The sequence below is a fragment of the Sturnira hondurensis genome, unplaced genomic scaffold (assembly GCF_014824575.4).
Source record: "Sturnira hondurensis isolate 20B ecotype Veracruz unplaced genomic scaffold, ASM1482457v3 Scaffold0006199, whole genome shotgun sequence".
Classification (NCBI taxonomy): domain Eukaryota; kingdom Metazoa; phylum Chordata; class Mammalia; order Chiroptera; family Phyllostomidae; genus Sturnira; species Sturnira hondurensis.
In genome coordinates this window covers 47,782-63,201 of record NW_028078830.1, presented here as the reverse complement: position 1 = coordinate 63,201, position 15,420 = coordinate 47,782, and the positions used below count along the sequence as shown (strand labels likewise).

Sequence of the window (15,420 nt, the reverse complement as noted above, 5' to 3'; positions counted from 1 at the left end):
CCTGGGTTGCAGGCCAGTTCCCAGCAGGGGACTCATGAGAAGCAACCATACATTGATGTCTCTCCTCCTCTCTCCTTCCCTTCCCCTCTAAAGATAAATAAATAAAATGTTAAAAAAAACAAGGATGTTCAGTTGAAGAACTGGCTCACTGTTTTGTTACTGGCTTGTAAGCGACAATATAATGGAAACTCTTTCAAGGGAAGGATACTCGGACAGGGCATGACACACGGAAGAGAGGCAGGGCTTACAATGCATTTCCTTTGCTAACAGCTTCCCGCATACCTTCCTCTGCTGCTGACGTGGGGCTGGGTAGAAGCATGCAAGTAAGTCCATTACTATCCAAATGCAGGATATTAACTGCTGCACAAGGTCAATATGTAGATTTGTGAACAACTGAGAGCATAACACCTATGTGTCAATATTCAAGAGTACTACAGACAGAGGGAGAGAGTGGGTGAAACGTGGGATCAACTGTGATGGAAACGTCCCTGGGGCTGGAAACCACAATGGAAGTGGTAAGTAGGAGAAACGACAAGTCAGCAAAGTATCAAAGTGGGAATAGGAGCCCTAGCTCTGTGGCTCAGATGATTAGAGCATCGTCTACATGAGCCAATGATGTGAGTTTGATGCCAGGTCAGGGCACATATAAGAAACAACCAATGGCTTGGCTTACGTGGCTCAGTGGATTGAGCACTGGCCTGTGAACTGAAATGTGCTGGTTTGATTCCAGTGCCTGGTTTGTGGGTCAGGTCCCCAGTGAAGGTGTACGTGAAGCAACCAATTGATGTTTCTCCCACAAATCTGAAAGCCAAGGTACTTTACTAGCAAAGCTCTCTTTCAGAAATGAAGAACAGGCACTTTTCCAAAGAAAAGCTGAAGGACTTCATCATTACTTGCCCTATCCTATAAGAAATGCTCCAGCGAATTGTTCAAGTTGAAATAAAAGTACAGAAATTAGTAATATGTAAATATAAAATACTCTGGTAAAGGTAAGTATAAAGTCAAATTCAGAATATTCCAATTTGTTAATGGTTATCAAATTGTGACATCAAAACATAAAATGTGTATGTGTGTTGGGGGGGTAATAAGAGTATTGGTTTTATATGCAATTGAAATTGTTATCAGCTTAAAGTAGAATGTTTTAACTGTAAGAAGTTTGAGATAAGCCTCTGGAAACCACAAAGCAAAAAGGTATCGCTGACAGACAAAAGACAAAGACAAAGAAATAAAAACATACCACCATATCATCAAATTACAAAGAAAAATAAGAAAGGAAAAAAGAAACTACAAGCAGTCAGATAACAATAAACAAGATGGTAATGGTAGGTCCTGCCCTGGCTGGTGTGGCTCAGTGGATTGAGCACGGGCTGCAAAACCAAAGGGTCGCTGGTTTGATTCCCAGTCAGGGCACACGCCTGGGTTGTGGGCCTGGTCCCCAGTAGGGGGCACTACACACTGATGTTTCCCTCTCTTTCCTTCCCTCTCTCTCTAAAAATAAATAAAATCAGGGAGGAAGGGAAGAAAGGGAGGGACTAGTGGGGAAGGGGAAGGGAAGAAGGAAGGAATATTTAAATACTACACACTGCGCTGGACAGTGTTAAAAAGAAGCTGTACTTCAATTAAGTAATGGCCATGACAACACATGCAACTCCTGGCCCAGGGAGGCAGGAGAAAATGACAGCTAAAAGAAGGACCCAAACCCTGGGATACAAAAGTGAAATGGATCTGAACACATTAACCCAGGGCAAGCACAGTGAATCCATTAAGCTCAATGCAATAGTACTGACCTTGAATCCTTCCCTAAAAGGCTTCAGGACTGGGACTGCAGGGAGGGATGAGGGCAGTGCAAACACACCAGCCCTAGCAATACAGCAACTACCCAGAAAACTAGGGCAGCAAGCAGTGCCTGCGGTCCACACCTGAGCACTGAGAAAGGCCTTGGGGTGGATGGAGTAGAGTCTAGTCCAAGTCACTGGTGAGGCCGTGGGTCTTACCCAGAGAGGATATAAGTGTGAAGTTGTCCAGCATCACATGGAGGTACAGGCGTCTCTGAGCCTCGTCAAGCAGCCTCCATTCCTCCCAGGAGAAGTGCACAGCAACATCCTCAAAGGTCACACTGGCCTGTTATCATGGGGAGAGGAAAAAACATGAACATTCTGTGTGTGAGACCCACAACCCACCTCCCCACACATCTGTCCCACACCCACCCTCCTCCAAAGCTGCACACCTCAGAGGAATTCCACTGGTGCCTGTCCTACCCTCAGGGCCCTTTTTATTCAGTATGTTCAGCTCTCAGCCTCATCAGGCAGGAAGGCACAGAGATGTAATCCAGGTCCTGGCTTGTAGGGTCCCATCCACCCTGTCGTTAATTCCCTCTGGGGTCTCTAGATTATGACAAGACACAGCCCCAGGCGTGGGCTCATGCTTCACCCTCTAGTGCCCAACACTAGGGTCCTTGGACAGTAATTCACACCTTTTCTCAATAAGCACATTAGTCTGACCCTGGCTGACATAGCTCAGTGGATTGAGCACAGGCCTGCGAACAAGAGGATCTCGGTTCAATTCCCAGTCAGGGCACATGCCTGGGTTGCAGGCCAGTTCCCTGCAGGCCAACTCCCAGCAGGGGACGCACAAAAGGCAACCATACATGGATGTTTCTCTCCCTCTCTCCTTCCCCTCTAAAAGATAAATAAATAAATAAAATCTAAAAAAAAAAAAAGCACATCATTCTGTAGATTGTCCCTCTGACACCTTCAGTCCCCACCTGAGCTCCCACAGGTACGCATTTGTGGAGATGCTGCTTTGGAAGGCCTCCTCTGTACATCTGGCCCTTGCCTCAGTATTTGCCTCCCAGAAGCCCACATGAATTTCAGGAGAATGTGACCCCTTTCCACTCTGTTCTGCACTTGCTGAACCCTGGTGACAGAATAGTGAAAAGCTAGGACAATTCCTGGGTGAGTGGAATGGGGAATCTCAGACAAGAAAGTTAAACAAAGCCAAACAATTTGAGCGCTTGCAGCCAGGCGGTGAATCACCAAGACCTTTTGTCCCCTAACCAAGGACACTTGAGAGCAAATGGTTTCTACTTATCCTCCCTAACCAGAGAATACATGACTTAAATCATCCGGGTCTGGGAAATAGAGATAAAATCCTTTTTAGGGCTGTTGTAGACCGCTCTGCCTGGTTTTAGGAATTTTATCTCTACCCCTTGTGGCTAAGGGCGAGGGACGACCTCTGGAATGTGAACCACAGGAGACAAGGCTTGTCTCTGGTAGCAAACGCTGCCTCAGTTTCCTCTCCCTGCCCCCAAAGTTTGGTCGGAAGTCAATGACGGGTAAGACCTCTCACAGCGGGAGGCAACCTAAGCCAGGCTTGATCACTTGGGAGGCCTTCATAGAAGGACTGGGGTGGGGGTGGGGGGCTACAACAAGGAGGGAGCAATGGACTCTCTCACCCCAGCTTTGACATAGTCCCCGAGTCCCCATGTTCTCTGGGAGAAGTGCTTCCTGGCTCTAATCTCCTTAAGCCTGAATACCTGATGGGGAGGGGTGCAGCTCCTTGCCTTGCTAGAGCGTGTCCTGAGGAAAAATCTGGCATCATAAAGATTTCCTGATAAACCTGTGAAATCTGCTCTGCTAAGAGTGCTTTCATTCATATGTTAAGGGTTCGAGCAGGAAACCCTAAAACTCTGTTCCTGACAGACTCTGACTCATAGTAAGCCCTCAGATTTCTTTGAAATGCTATCTACTATTTGATCCTTGCCACCAGTATTCCTGTGTATTAGAAACCAATAAAAGGCCCTGGAAGAGGGGGCTCAAGGCCTTTGTCTCCCCTGAGAAACTGGCCACCAGCCCATGGCCTTTTCCCTTTGGGAAAATGGTCACCCCTCCACCCCAAGCAGATCACATCATGTCTCCGTCATGATTACCCTCCATCCGTGGCACTTGGGGGGACTCCAGAGGAAGTCGCTCCCACATGGGGCCAGCTCAGTTTTCTTAGCATTATAGCCTTAGAGAACTACTAACAGACTATGTAGCCAATGAATCAAGTTTATATTTAACCTTATGTTCTGGCTGAGATGTCATTACAGTTAGTGGTCCACTAAACAAGAACAAAAGCACATCCAACCCAGGCAGATCCTAAAGCATCTGGCCACCAGGAACGTGGAGGCTGACCATCACGTTCTAGGAACCAGTAACAAATACTTTTACTAAGATTCCACAAAGTGCACCAGAACTTTTTTTGACACTTCTCGTTGTAGTTGTGAGATACACGGGCCCCAACCATAAAACGCAGGTGTCTGGGGAACAGAGGAAAAGGAGCATAAGTGGAGAGATAACGGGGGAACAAAGGGAGCCAGCTTGGGAAGACGCTGCATGACTCCCTGATCGGCTCCCCGGCTCCCCTGCCCCCCTTACTCCTTAGGGAAAGGGCATTTCCAAGTTCCCCCTAGGTACTTCCCCCTCCCAAATTCCCACATTTCCCCTTTGCAAACTTGCTTCTGAAAGCTCAAGGGAAAGTGGATGTTAGGTTTTACTGGCCACCTTCTCAGATTGCCTGCCTCTTGAAACCAGAGGACAGCTGAGCCCAGGGCTCCTGCTTCCTGTCACTGCTCAGCTAAAAAGCAGACAGGGATTGAATTGCAATTGTGCTTTTTATTAATGACAGAGGACAGCAGTCTAACAAAGGTGGCTGGTGAAAAACCTAACACCCACCTTCCTTTCAGAGGTGAGCTTACACAGGGGAACTGTAAGAATCTGGGAGGGGGAATCTCCAGGAGTAAGGGGAGCAGGAACAGAAAGGGTAGTCAGCAGCTTCTTCCCAAGCTGGCTGCCTTTTCTGCTGTTATCCCTTTGTTTGCATTAGAACTCCTCTTCCTTTCTTCCCCTGGGGCCTGTGGTTTATAGCCGGGGAAGTTAGGTATTCTCTGGTTAGGGAGAGGTATAAACCATTTACTCTCAATTGTCCCTGTTAAAGGGAGATAAGATCTTACATTCCACCAGCGGGCTGCAAGTTGCTCAGTTTTACCTCATCTAATTTTCTTGTCTGTTTCCCCATTCCACTCTCCCAGGAATTTTCCTGGGTAGCTTTTCACTATCCTGTCTCACTCTGATATTAATGAAAGCACAATTATCGGGAGTAAAAGGCAGAAAACTGTACTTGAACAATTAAAAAATTTTTTAAATGGCAAAAAAACTTTCAAAAATGTTTTTAAAAAGGCACAATTATAATCCAATCCCTGTCTCTCCTTTTTTGGCTGCGCAGTGAAAGGCAGCACTACCCGGACTCCGTTGACCTCTGGTTTCACCCTCAGCAGCCACAACGTCCTCTCTCCACACAACCCTCCTAAGGGGGAACTTCAGGAACTGAAGGTTTGATCCACCCTCACCCCAAGAGCCAAGCAACACTTGGATTTTTCCCTTGACTATTAAAATTGCCTTTCCTGAGTGTCGCCAGGATCCAGAAAAACACGGCACGTGCTTTCCTGGATTATGACACAGAGGCTAATGGACACACATCCCACATCCTGAAGGAAAGAGCTGCTGCGTAAGAATGGCGACCTTCATGCAAAGACGATGAAAAACTGTGCACAGGGCTTAAAAGAAGAACATGGGAAACTTTGGGGGCTAGCAGCCTGGTGGGGAGCATGGGAAGTACTGGGTCTTGTATGAAAGGAGGGCTTGAAGCTAAGGGTCTCTGAGCTCCCCCAAGGTTGAACTGTTGTAAATAAAAATCTACTCCTCCCAGCATTAATTGGTGGGTCTTTCACCAAGGTGCTACATAGACAGGCCACAGTCTGCTGGCTTACAGTTTTGGCCAGCTCTGTAACACCGGGACTGTGCAATCTGAGCCATTGTGTTCCACGGAGAGGCATCCCACTGCCCAGGATATAGATAAAGAATCACCGGTCAACGAGGCTAGGGAAATGGCGGGACTGCGGCTTTTATCTGATAACCTCTTTACTGAATTCTAAATCCCTTACCTATACTTTTCCTCTCTGAATGTCAAATTGCTTACCTACATTTTTTCCCTCCCTATCAAAAGGCTGGCTTGAGCAAAAATGTAGGATGGTCTTTTAGTGTACATAACCCTCTGTCTTTTCAATTAACCACCATCTGAATAAAAACATCAAAAAGATTCAATCTCTGTCTCTACTTAGTGGGTCTGGTGGTGACAGGCAGCCTGAGCACAGGTGTGGAAGAAAGGGGGCCACAAATTAACCCGACAAGTGGTGGGGGGGAACCTGTGAGGTAGCCTTACAAACCCGGAGACCTAAAGTAACCACAAAAAAAAATGGTGTGAAATTAAAACGTATTAACTAAGCAGTTCATGGAGGGTAGCCATGTTCTAGGCCAGGATTTTTCCCTAACTAAGGTCAATTGCCCTTTACCTTAACTATTGTCTTTTGCATTTATAGCAGACCTCTGGAAAGTCAAGGTAACTTCCTTTTCCCCAAATCCCTTGGGAAAAAAGAAGACCACAAATCCCCTCATTGTTCTTATCTTTTTTTTTATTTATTTTTTTAAAGATTTATTTATTTATTTACCTTTAGAAGGGAAGGGAAGGAAAGAAATATCAATGTATGGTTGCCTCTTGTGCGCCCCCTGCTGGGAACTGCATCCCCTGCTGGGAACTGGCCTGCAACCCAGGCATGTGCCCTGACTGGGAATTGAACCGCGATCCTGTGGTTTGCAGGCCCCCTATCTTTTTAAAAAGATTTTATTTATTCCTTTTTAGAGAGAGGGGAAGAGAAGGAGAAAGAGAGGGAGGGAAATATCAATGTGTGGTTGCCTCTCACACACCCTGTACTGGGGACCTGGCCCACAACCCAGGCATGTGCCCTGACTGGGAACGGAATTGGCCCTTTGGTTGGCGACCCACTCTTGTCATCTTTTTAATTGCTGACTGTTAACTATCCTGTACCCAAGGATGTAAAAGAAGTGTCTGTCATTTTACCTTCCTTCCAATCCTAGGGGTTTCCCTCCAGTTTTGCTTTCTCCTTCCTCCTTAACCTAATACCAGTGGATTTCAACCCTCAAATCTCCTCCTTTGAGTCTAATGTATTAAATAAGGTGCTAAACTGCTACTCTTCAGGGCATTTCTTAATCCATGGAGATTTTTGATTCCCAGCGATTGCCGTTAGTTTGTCGCAAACTCACCAACAATTCTACCATGGGTTTGAACGTCTCTTTTGCTGACACGGGCTTTTCCAGTTTCCCTTCCTTAAAACCCCAGTTTTGATCCGATTCACGGCACCATTTACCTTACTGGAGAAACTCTTTATGGTCTCCGTGGAGATGAGATGTCTCCATGCCAGGCCCAGTGACACTCAATACTGACCACATTAGACCTTAGCCACCAGCAAGACTGAGACACTAGACCCTTTCACAGCCCAGCACACGCACGGGGTGGATCCTGCCCTAGTGAACAAGCAGCAGCTTTGCCCTCAGAGCCACCTCATCTCAGTTACTTCTCTGCCTCCAGAACCATCACGTCCACTCGTCCCATCGAAGCCTTCGCCACCTGCCACACCGTTACCGTGACCACCTCCCTCCTTCACTTGTGTTTCTGTGCGCAGCACCCTCATTTGGGGCACAGCAAAGAAAAAACTCATCCCGCACCCTGTTCTTTCTAACCGAATAGCAGCACCGGCAGGAAGGCCTGCCTTCCGCCACCTAAATGCGGTCCATGGGGCCGGGGCTGCAGGACGTGACGGGAGCCCGCACCAGGTTGCAGCGCTCGGTGGGCTGAGGGCGGAGGGCGCCAGGGACGCGCACTCACCTCAGCCTGGCGCCTCCGTGCGGCCGCCGCCATCCGACTGTGTGCGCGAAGCGGGACGGGAGCAGCGGGAGAGGAGAGGGCGCCGGGCACCACTGTCGTCCCGACCGAGCGGGTCACCCTGGGGCTGTTAGGGAGCCTCACAACCGTGTCTGTGCGGCGACCACCACTCCTTCCCGCTTTCTCCGTTTTAACACCTTAAAACCAGCCCAAGGGCTCCAAAGCTAAAGCAGACTCACAGCAGCAATAACAACTGCCAGTAAGGGTGCTCCGGACGTCCGGCCCCATGCGGTTGAAGCTCCCGAAAATGCTTTTATTCTGACCTATCGTTGGCTCAACTCACCCCACATTCTTCTGGGTAATGTAGTTTTCAGTGATGTAACGGCCACAGTGCGGGATGTTGTCTAACCCTAGCAATTAGGATGTTTGCACTGGTAAGATCCTGGAAAGCGCGGCTGCTACCTGGAGGGAAGGTCTTTACTTGTTAATTGCACCAAAAACTCAATTCTGACACTATCTACCTGAAGATAGGTTCAGGGCCCAGGCCCACGAGACTACCCCCCACTTCAATGCCAGTTGTAAGTCCATGTATTACCAGTGCTTCAGAGCAACAGGCTATTTTTAAACAGAAAACCACAGGCCCAAAATAGCATTGCTCATGCTGAATAACTGCATAATACCTGCTAATTGCAGTTTCAGTCCTTCCCAGAAACAATCTTAATCATCCAGTTTGAAATTTTCTGGCCAACCAGTAAAGTAATGAATGTGTCTCAAGAACCCTCTCCATCCCCCATAGAAAGAAGAGGCCATCTCAATGATAAAAATTTTTCCAGGTCTTCTCCCCCTAAAGAAAAGGTGTCCTGGCCCTGGCTGGCGTAGCTCAGTGGATTGAGCACAGGCCTGTGAACCAGAGGATCGCGGTTCAATTCCCAGTCAGGGCACATACCTGGGTTGCAGGCCAGTTCCCTGCAGGCCAACTCCCAGCTGGGGACGCACGAAAGGCAACCATACATTGATGTTTCTCTCCCTCTCTCATTCCCCTCAAAAAATAAATAAATAAATAAAATCTTTAAAAAAAATTAAAAAAAAAAGAAAAGGTGTCCTGGCTCAAAAATATCCTGTCAAATAAGACCCCTATCTTCCCCTAAGGGAAGGTGACTTTGCCTAAAATATTCCACTCTTTTAACCTCCTGATCCCCCTTCCTGCTCCCGTTTCTGCCTATAAAATCATTCTATTTTGTGCAACTCTTAGCACCTTTCAAGTTGCTAGATGGGATGTTGCATGATTTATTAGATCTTATATTAACATAAGAAACTTCCAATCCTTAAGAATTTTTGTGAGTTTAGGTACAGGATAGTTGCAGCCAACAATTAACAAGATAACAACAATAATGAGGACAAAAGGACGGTAAGAATTTCTTTTTATTATTATTGTAATTTTATTTTTTTAATTTAAAAAAACATTTAATTTATTTGTTTTTAGAGATGGAGGAGGGAGAAAAACATCAATGTGTGGTTGCCTCTTGCACTCCCCTCACTGGGGGACCTGGCCTGCAACCCAGGCATGTGCCTTGACTGGGAATCAGACTGGTAATGTTTTGTTTCTCAGGCTGGCACTCAATCCACTGAGTTACACCAACCACAGCCTGTCTCTTTTTAACTCAGAGGTAACCAACTTATTAAGATGAACTACTTTCTTTTAACGTCCTTCAAAAATATAGACATTTCTTTCCTTCCTTTTGTAATAGCATTTCTTCTAAACTTCAAAAAAGAAAACACAAAAAGACTATTATTAATAATACAAAAGTTATACACCTTTAGCAATTATTAGCAGGGTTAATTACTGGCCCTACTAACATTAGATACTGGATAAACAGTGTGAATTTGAAACCCTCATACGCTCTTGATAAAAATGCAAAACAAAACAGATTAAATGACAATATGTGAGTCACTTTAAAACTTAAATATTAACCTGCCCTGTGAGTCAGACACTGCATTCCAATTTATTGATAAAAGAAAAAGAACACAGCTAGAAATAACACATGTGCATAAACAAAGGAAGGGACAAACTAATATTTGTATATACAAAGGTAACATTACTCACCAGAAAAAAAAAAGGTGAGCTACTCATATAACAACATTGAGAAATCTTAAAAAAGTATTAACACATACATTTCATAACTGCAAACATTCAAATTTAATGAAATGCAGGGTATCGATTTTAAAGGAATATAAGTCAATAGTTATCTGGAAGAAGGGAATGGCAGCTAAAGAAATTATAAAAATAGGTAAACATACAGTAACAGATATAGTTATTATTATGACTAAGATCATGGTTTCATAGGTTCAATTCTACGTCAAAACTTGTCAAATGAGCCCTGACTGGTGTGGGCTGGGCATCCCCTGCAAAGTGAAACATTGTGGGTTTGATTCACAGTCAAGGCACATGCCTGGGTTGTAGGTTTGGTCCTCAGTCAAGTTCCATGTGAGAGATAACTGATCGATGTTTCCGTCTCATTTCCATGTTCCTCTCCCTCTCTTCCCTTCTCTCTAAAAGTAAATAAATAAAATCTTTAAAAAATTTATCAAGTGGTATACTGTATGTATGAGCAGTTTAATTCAATATGAATTACATTGTAATAAAGCTGTGAAAATAGTTCTGCATTTAACTAAATCTCTATGTTTCTCTTTTTTAAGAAAATATGGCGTAGCCAGGTAGCTCAAGGTCAGAGTATCCTCCTGATACATCAAGGTTGTAGGTTTGATCCCACTCAGGGCATGTACAAGAGTCAACTGATGACTATATAAATAAGTGGAACAACAAAACTCAAGTTGATGTTTCTCTCTCTTCCCTCTCCCTTTCTCTCTCTCTCAAACCAGTAAATAAAAAATTTAAAAAAGAAAATATGCTTAAGAACATTATTTCCAACCCACTATCAATCTCCTCCTGCCTCCAGGGAGTCAGTCAGTCTTGCTTCAGCAGAAGCCAATACTGGTGAGCAGTGAAGGACATTACAACCCAGGTCAACAGAAATACTGCCTGAGTCACAAGAGCAACAATCCCAGGCTGCAGATCCGCACTTTTACACCTTTGTGCTCCTGCCTCTGCACCATTGGTCTTGGGAAGAGTATTGCTGAGGGACGACAGAAGTCAAAAAGAGTACATGGGAGAACAGAGGTAACCTCTCCCAAGCACACCAGGGTCGTGGCTGGTACACTTACTGAGCGGTAGAGCTAAAATGCCTTGAGCCATAGAAACTGCTGGGGACATAAATTCACATCAGACAGATGGCTCCTCAGAGTTTATTTTAGTGTCATTACACTGAACAACACAGTAACACATTTCCGAAAACCTGAGCATTCACACAGCATGAACTCTCCAATGTCAAGGGGCACAGATTAATGGCTGAATGATTTTTCATGTTTACCACACACTTAAAGCCTTTACACAGTGTGTAAACTCTGACAATAATATAAGGCAATTCTAGTGGTAAAATATTCCCCACATTCACGGCACAGGAAACATTGTCTTCCAGTCTGAACACCTGGTCCTGAAAAAGTGCATGGTTGCAGCCAATGGCCTCTTAATACTTAGAAGTAAATTATTACTTCTTTCTCTTTTGTAGTAATTTTTTCTTCCTTGAAAAGTCAGCCAAGACATTGAAGTTTCATTATAATTAACAAGAAATAATGAATGTACCTACATTCTTTATTTAAAATTTAAAGCAAATACCATACTGAAATATAAACTAACATTTGAAGAACATGAAGAACATGTAACAGAGAGTCAAAAAAATTTAAGAACAGAAATGATAAAAGTCATTTCTAAATAAACACAGAAAATATCTCCAGCACGCTGCCACTGGCACAATGGTCATAGGAGTAGTCTGACACTTCAGGAAGTTCCTGGCAAAAGAACTCTGTACTGGCTTTTTCTTCTCGATGGAACATCTACACAATGAAATAAAATCCCTTTCTCTCCCTTTCTAAATGTGTGTTCTTAAAATCCTCAGGGTCCACATGCTTGTCATTCCTGGGTGCTGCTCTCTTTGTATTTCCACAGTACCTCTCACCTTCTAATTTACTATAATATAGAATTATTTCCTTTTGACTTATTAGCTACTTTTTCAATAAAAACTTGAACAACTGCCCTGACCTGTGTGGCTCAGCTTGTTGGCCATCGTCCTGCAAAGCGAGAGGTTGCTGGTCCAGTTCGTGCTTAGGGTACATACCTTCGTTGCCGGTTCAGTCCCCAGTTGGGGTGTATACCAAAGGCAACCAATTGATGTTTCTCTCTTACATCAATGTTCCTCTTCCTCTCTTTCTCCCTCCCTTCCCTCTCTCTAAAAATAAATAAAACTTTAAAAATTCTTTGAATAACCCTTCCCGAGGATACATTTATTCACTGATGTATAACAAACACAGACATAGGTGAACATCTGAAAAAGGTGAGATCATGAGTAAATAATCGTTGAAGCAATGAAACATGCTGTGGCTTTTCTTCCGTTCGTCTACATCTCACTACTCTCACCTTACTGTATGCTTCTCACCTCACTAGTTTTTCCTCAAGTTCTCAGGAATGAAAACTTGGCCTGGGACCATGAAAAGGACTTACACTTTGCAGAAACAAGAATTTCATAGTATCCTTCCAAAGTGTTGAGTTCAGTTCGGGGCAGCTTCCCTGTTCCGTTAATTAAACTTTGGGACATTGAAACACAGGCTTAGGAGAGATGACTGGATAGAAAGCATTGCTCTATTCATTTGCCTCCCAGCCTACAAAAATAAAAAAAAAGAAGAATTTCATAGTATCTAAGTATCCAAAAGCAGCGCAGATTCAAGTTAATTCTGTCACCTAGAACTCAATGTGCTTTATGTAACACCCATTAAAACTGATCTCTTCTCAGGCTCCATAGAGCTTTTTCTCTTCTAATTGTTGAATAATGCTCATTGTACAACTCCACTAATTAACATTAATATCTTTTTGCAGCTTGCTCACTTTGTAGCTTTTTTCAAGAAACAATCTTCAGTCCCCAGGCGGCCACTGTCACTGCATTTACAGGTGAAATGATCATTATTTCCCAAGGAAAACATTCAATTGTTGAATCCAGAATCTTTATCTCAGGTTCACATGCCCACTTTCCAAACCTTCACGGATGCCAATATTACAGATATCTTGGCACTATATGTAAATATGGAATGTCACCACTATTCTTAGATACATGTCATATTCTGAGAAAAAAATGACCATATCCCTGGAAATTCTGTAAGAATTGTTACAGAGGAAAACTACTATTTTCTGCGGTGGAACACAAATACTGACAGAGAGCTAGATGGAATATGTTCTGAAAAACTAAAAGGAATGGTGTCACCACACCTACTTGCTTTAGGGCCACCTAATATCTCTCCTCCATGGGTCCTCTACACCAGTCTGGAGTATTGTTCCTTTCATCTCTGAGCAAACACACCAGGCCTCCTGAAGTTTATTCTCAGAGTTTTTTCCCATGAAGTGAAGAGCATGAAGACTATGTCTTTTAATCACTTTTTGAGCGAGCCTTAAACTCTATAGCAATGATCAAATATGCATTTTTTAAGATTTTAAAAAATCTTATAAATGTTCTTTAGAGAAAGGGGAAGGGAGGGAGAAAAAGAGAGAGAGAGAGAGAGAAACATTGATGTGTGAGAGAAACATGATCGGTTGTGCCGTGACCAGGAACCAGACCTGCTTTGCGGGATGACGACCAAGCCAGTGAGCAACACAGTCAGGGCTAAATATACATTTTTGACTTCACTGGAGCATCAGTTACAAATGGAAACTGTAGGAGTATTTTAGTAACGTGTCTTTGATAAAGGTGGGTGTTAAAACTTCCCGTTAAACTCACTGAAAGTGAACGCACCTAAAGAACCTGCCAATAAAAGAATGCAAAAAGAGCCCTGGCTGGTGTAGCTCAGTGGATTGAGCGCAGGCCTGTGAACCACATGATTGCAGTTCGATTCCCAGTCAGGGCACGTGCCTGGGTTGCAGGCCAGTTCCCAGCAGGGGACTCATGAGAAGCAACCATACATTGATATTTCTCTCCTCTTCTTCTCTCCTTCCTTTCCCCTCTAAAGATAAATAAATAAAATCTTAAAAAAAAAGAATGCAAATAGAAAGATAATCTGGCATCTAAAGGATCTCAAAGCTAATGGGTGAAGATGATGTTGTACACCTAAAGCCTATATAATTTTATGTCACCCCAATAAATTCAATAAAAAGAAAAATTGTAATAGTCATTAAAAAATAAAATAAAACATAAATACATATTTAGCTTTTAAAAGGAGGAAAGCTCTTTTATCCTTATCTTAGGAAATTTTTTTTCATTGCTTTTAGAGAAGAGAGAGAGAGGAAGGACGAGAGGGTTTAGAGAGAGGGGAAAGGGGAGCAAAAGAGAGGGAGAGAAATATCCACATGAGAGAGAAATATCAAACTGGTTGCCTTTGGTAGGTTCCCAGACCAGGGACCTAATCAGCAACCTAGGCACATGCCCTGACCTGGAATCCCCTCATATATGTGGGACATCACCTGCCCAACCAACCAAACCCCATTGGCAGGGCCCTCGATGAGTGGAGTTTGAACTGTGCCTGCAAACGACCTGACACCTGATCTGTCTTTAGGAGACTTATCTGGGACCATGTTTATTATTCTCTTTAAAATAACCTATATTTATAGTATTTCTTTCTTTAAGGATTTTCTTTTTTTATTTTTAGAGAGGGGAAGGGAGGGATAAAGAGACGGAGGGAAACATCAGTGTGTGGTTGCCTCTCACATGCCTTCTGCTGGGGACCTGGCCTGCAATCCAGGCATATGCCCTGACTGGGAATTGAACCAGAGACTGTTTGGTTTGCAGGCTGGCACTCAATCCACTGAACCACACCAGCCAGAGCTATAGTATTTCTTATATCAATTGAGTTCTAAAAGTGTATTTCTATCACTTCTTTAGCTGGGAATACCAGTTTAACAAGCTACAAACGATAGGTTACCTTGAAAATACAAGGACCTCAAAACAATGCTCTAAAGTCACAGAGAACTCACAGGATCTACTCAGGGCTGTTCCCATTGTTAAAACAGAAAATGTGTAACATTTAGAAGGACTTTAGAGACTCAGCCCAAATCCAAGACATTCTACTGGAGCAGTGAGGCAGAACAAAAATGGTAAAGGGGTCAGTTTTCAGACACGTTCACGTATGCCACCTGGTGACTTCAAATGGATTGTGTTGTTTAGGAAGATACCTGGAGAACACTGATGGCAAATATCTCACGGGGATGCTCCGGACTGAACCTCTTCTCTGAGAAAAGCCCATCAACCACAAGTCTGCTAACAGGCTGTAGGACAGTGGCTTGCCCAGTGGGCTCTAGTCTCAGGAAATCTGGAGTAAGATGTCAGTTGTGGCCAGAGTGTGCTGAGCACTGGAGTAAGAATTTGCATTTGGAAGTGCTATGTTTCTATTTAAAAATCCCTGGTACAGTCACAGGGAGACTGGAAAGGATGATGTATGTCCAGAACATGGTCAGGGCTGCAAAGAAGAGAGGGCCTCATCCAGCCACTCTGAAAAGAGGACAGAATCACATGGGCAGCCAGTCCCCTGCATGGAAAAGAGGGGAGC

The 15,420-nt window shown here is 44.0% G+C and overlaps 2 protein-coding genes and 1 non-coding gene across 5 annotated transcripts in view; 2 read left to right on the top strand and 1 right to left on the bottom strand.

Annotated features, from left to right (window-relative positions):
* The window catches only part of LOC118988166 (zinc finger protein 883-like), a 33,109-nt gene extending 25,058 nt beyond the window's left edge, over positions 1-8,051 (bottom strand). For 2 of the 3 annotated variants that reach the window (XM_037047593.1, XM_037047594.1), the window contains exons 1-2: positions 7,783-8,041; positions 1,995-2,121 (exon numbers count right to left, since the gene is read on the bottom strand). In XM_037047593.1, coding sequence (XP_036903488.1) covers positions 1,995-2,121; positions 7,783-7,815 — 160 coding nt within the window. In that variant the 5' untranslated portion in view covers positions 7,816-8,041. Of the gene's footprint in view, positions 1-1,994; positions 2,122-7,782 lie in introns of all 3 variants that reach the window. The other variant, XM_037047597.1, reaches the window with a different exon arrangement.
* Positions 1-15,420, top strand: part of LOC118988174 (zinc finger protein 883-like) — a 309,510-nt gene that overhangs the window by 279,971 nt on the left and 14,119 nt on the right. The gene's annotated exons all lie outside the window — the stretch shown is intronic.
* Positions 12,426-12,560, top strand: LOC118988226 (small nucleolar RNA SNORA36 family). Its single transcript, XR_005066737.1, has one exon. It is a non-coding gene; the product is annotated as a small nucleolar RNA SNORA36 family (small nucleolar RNA).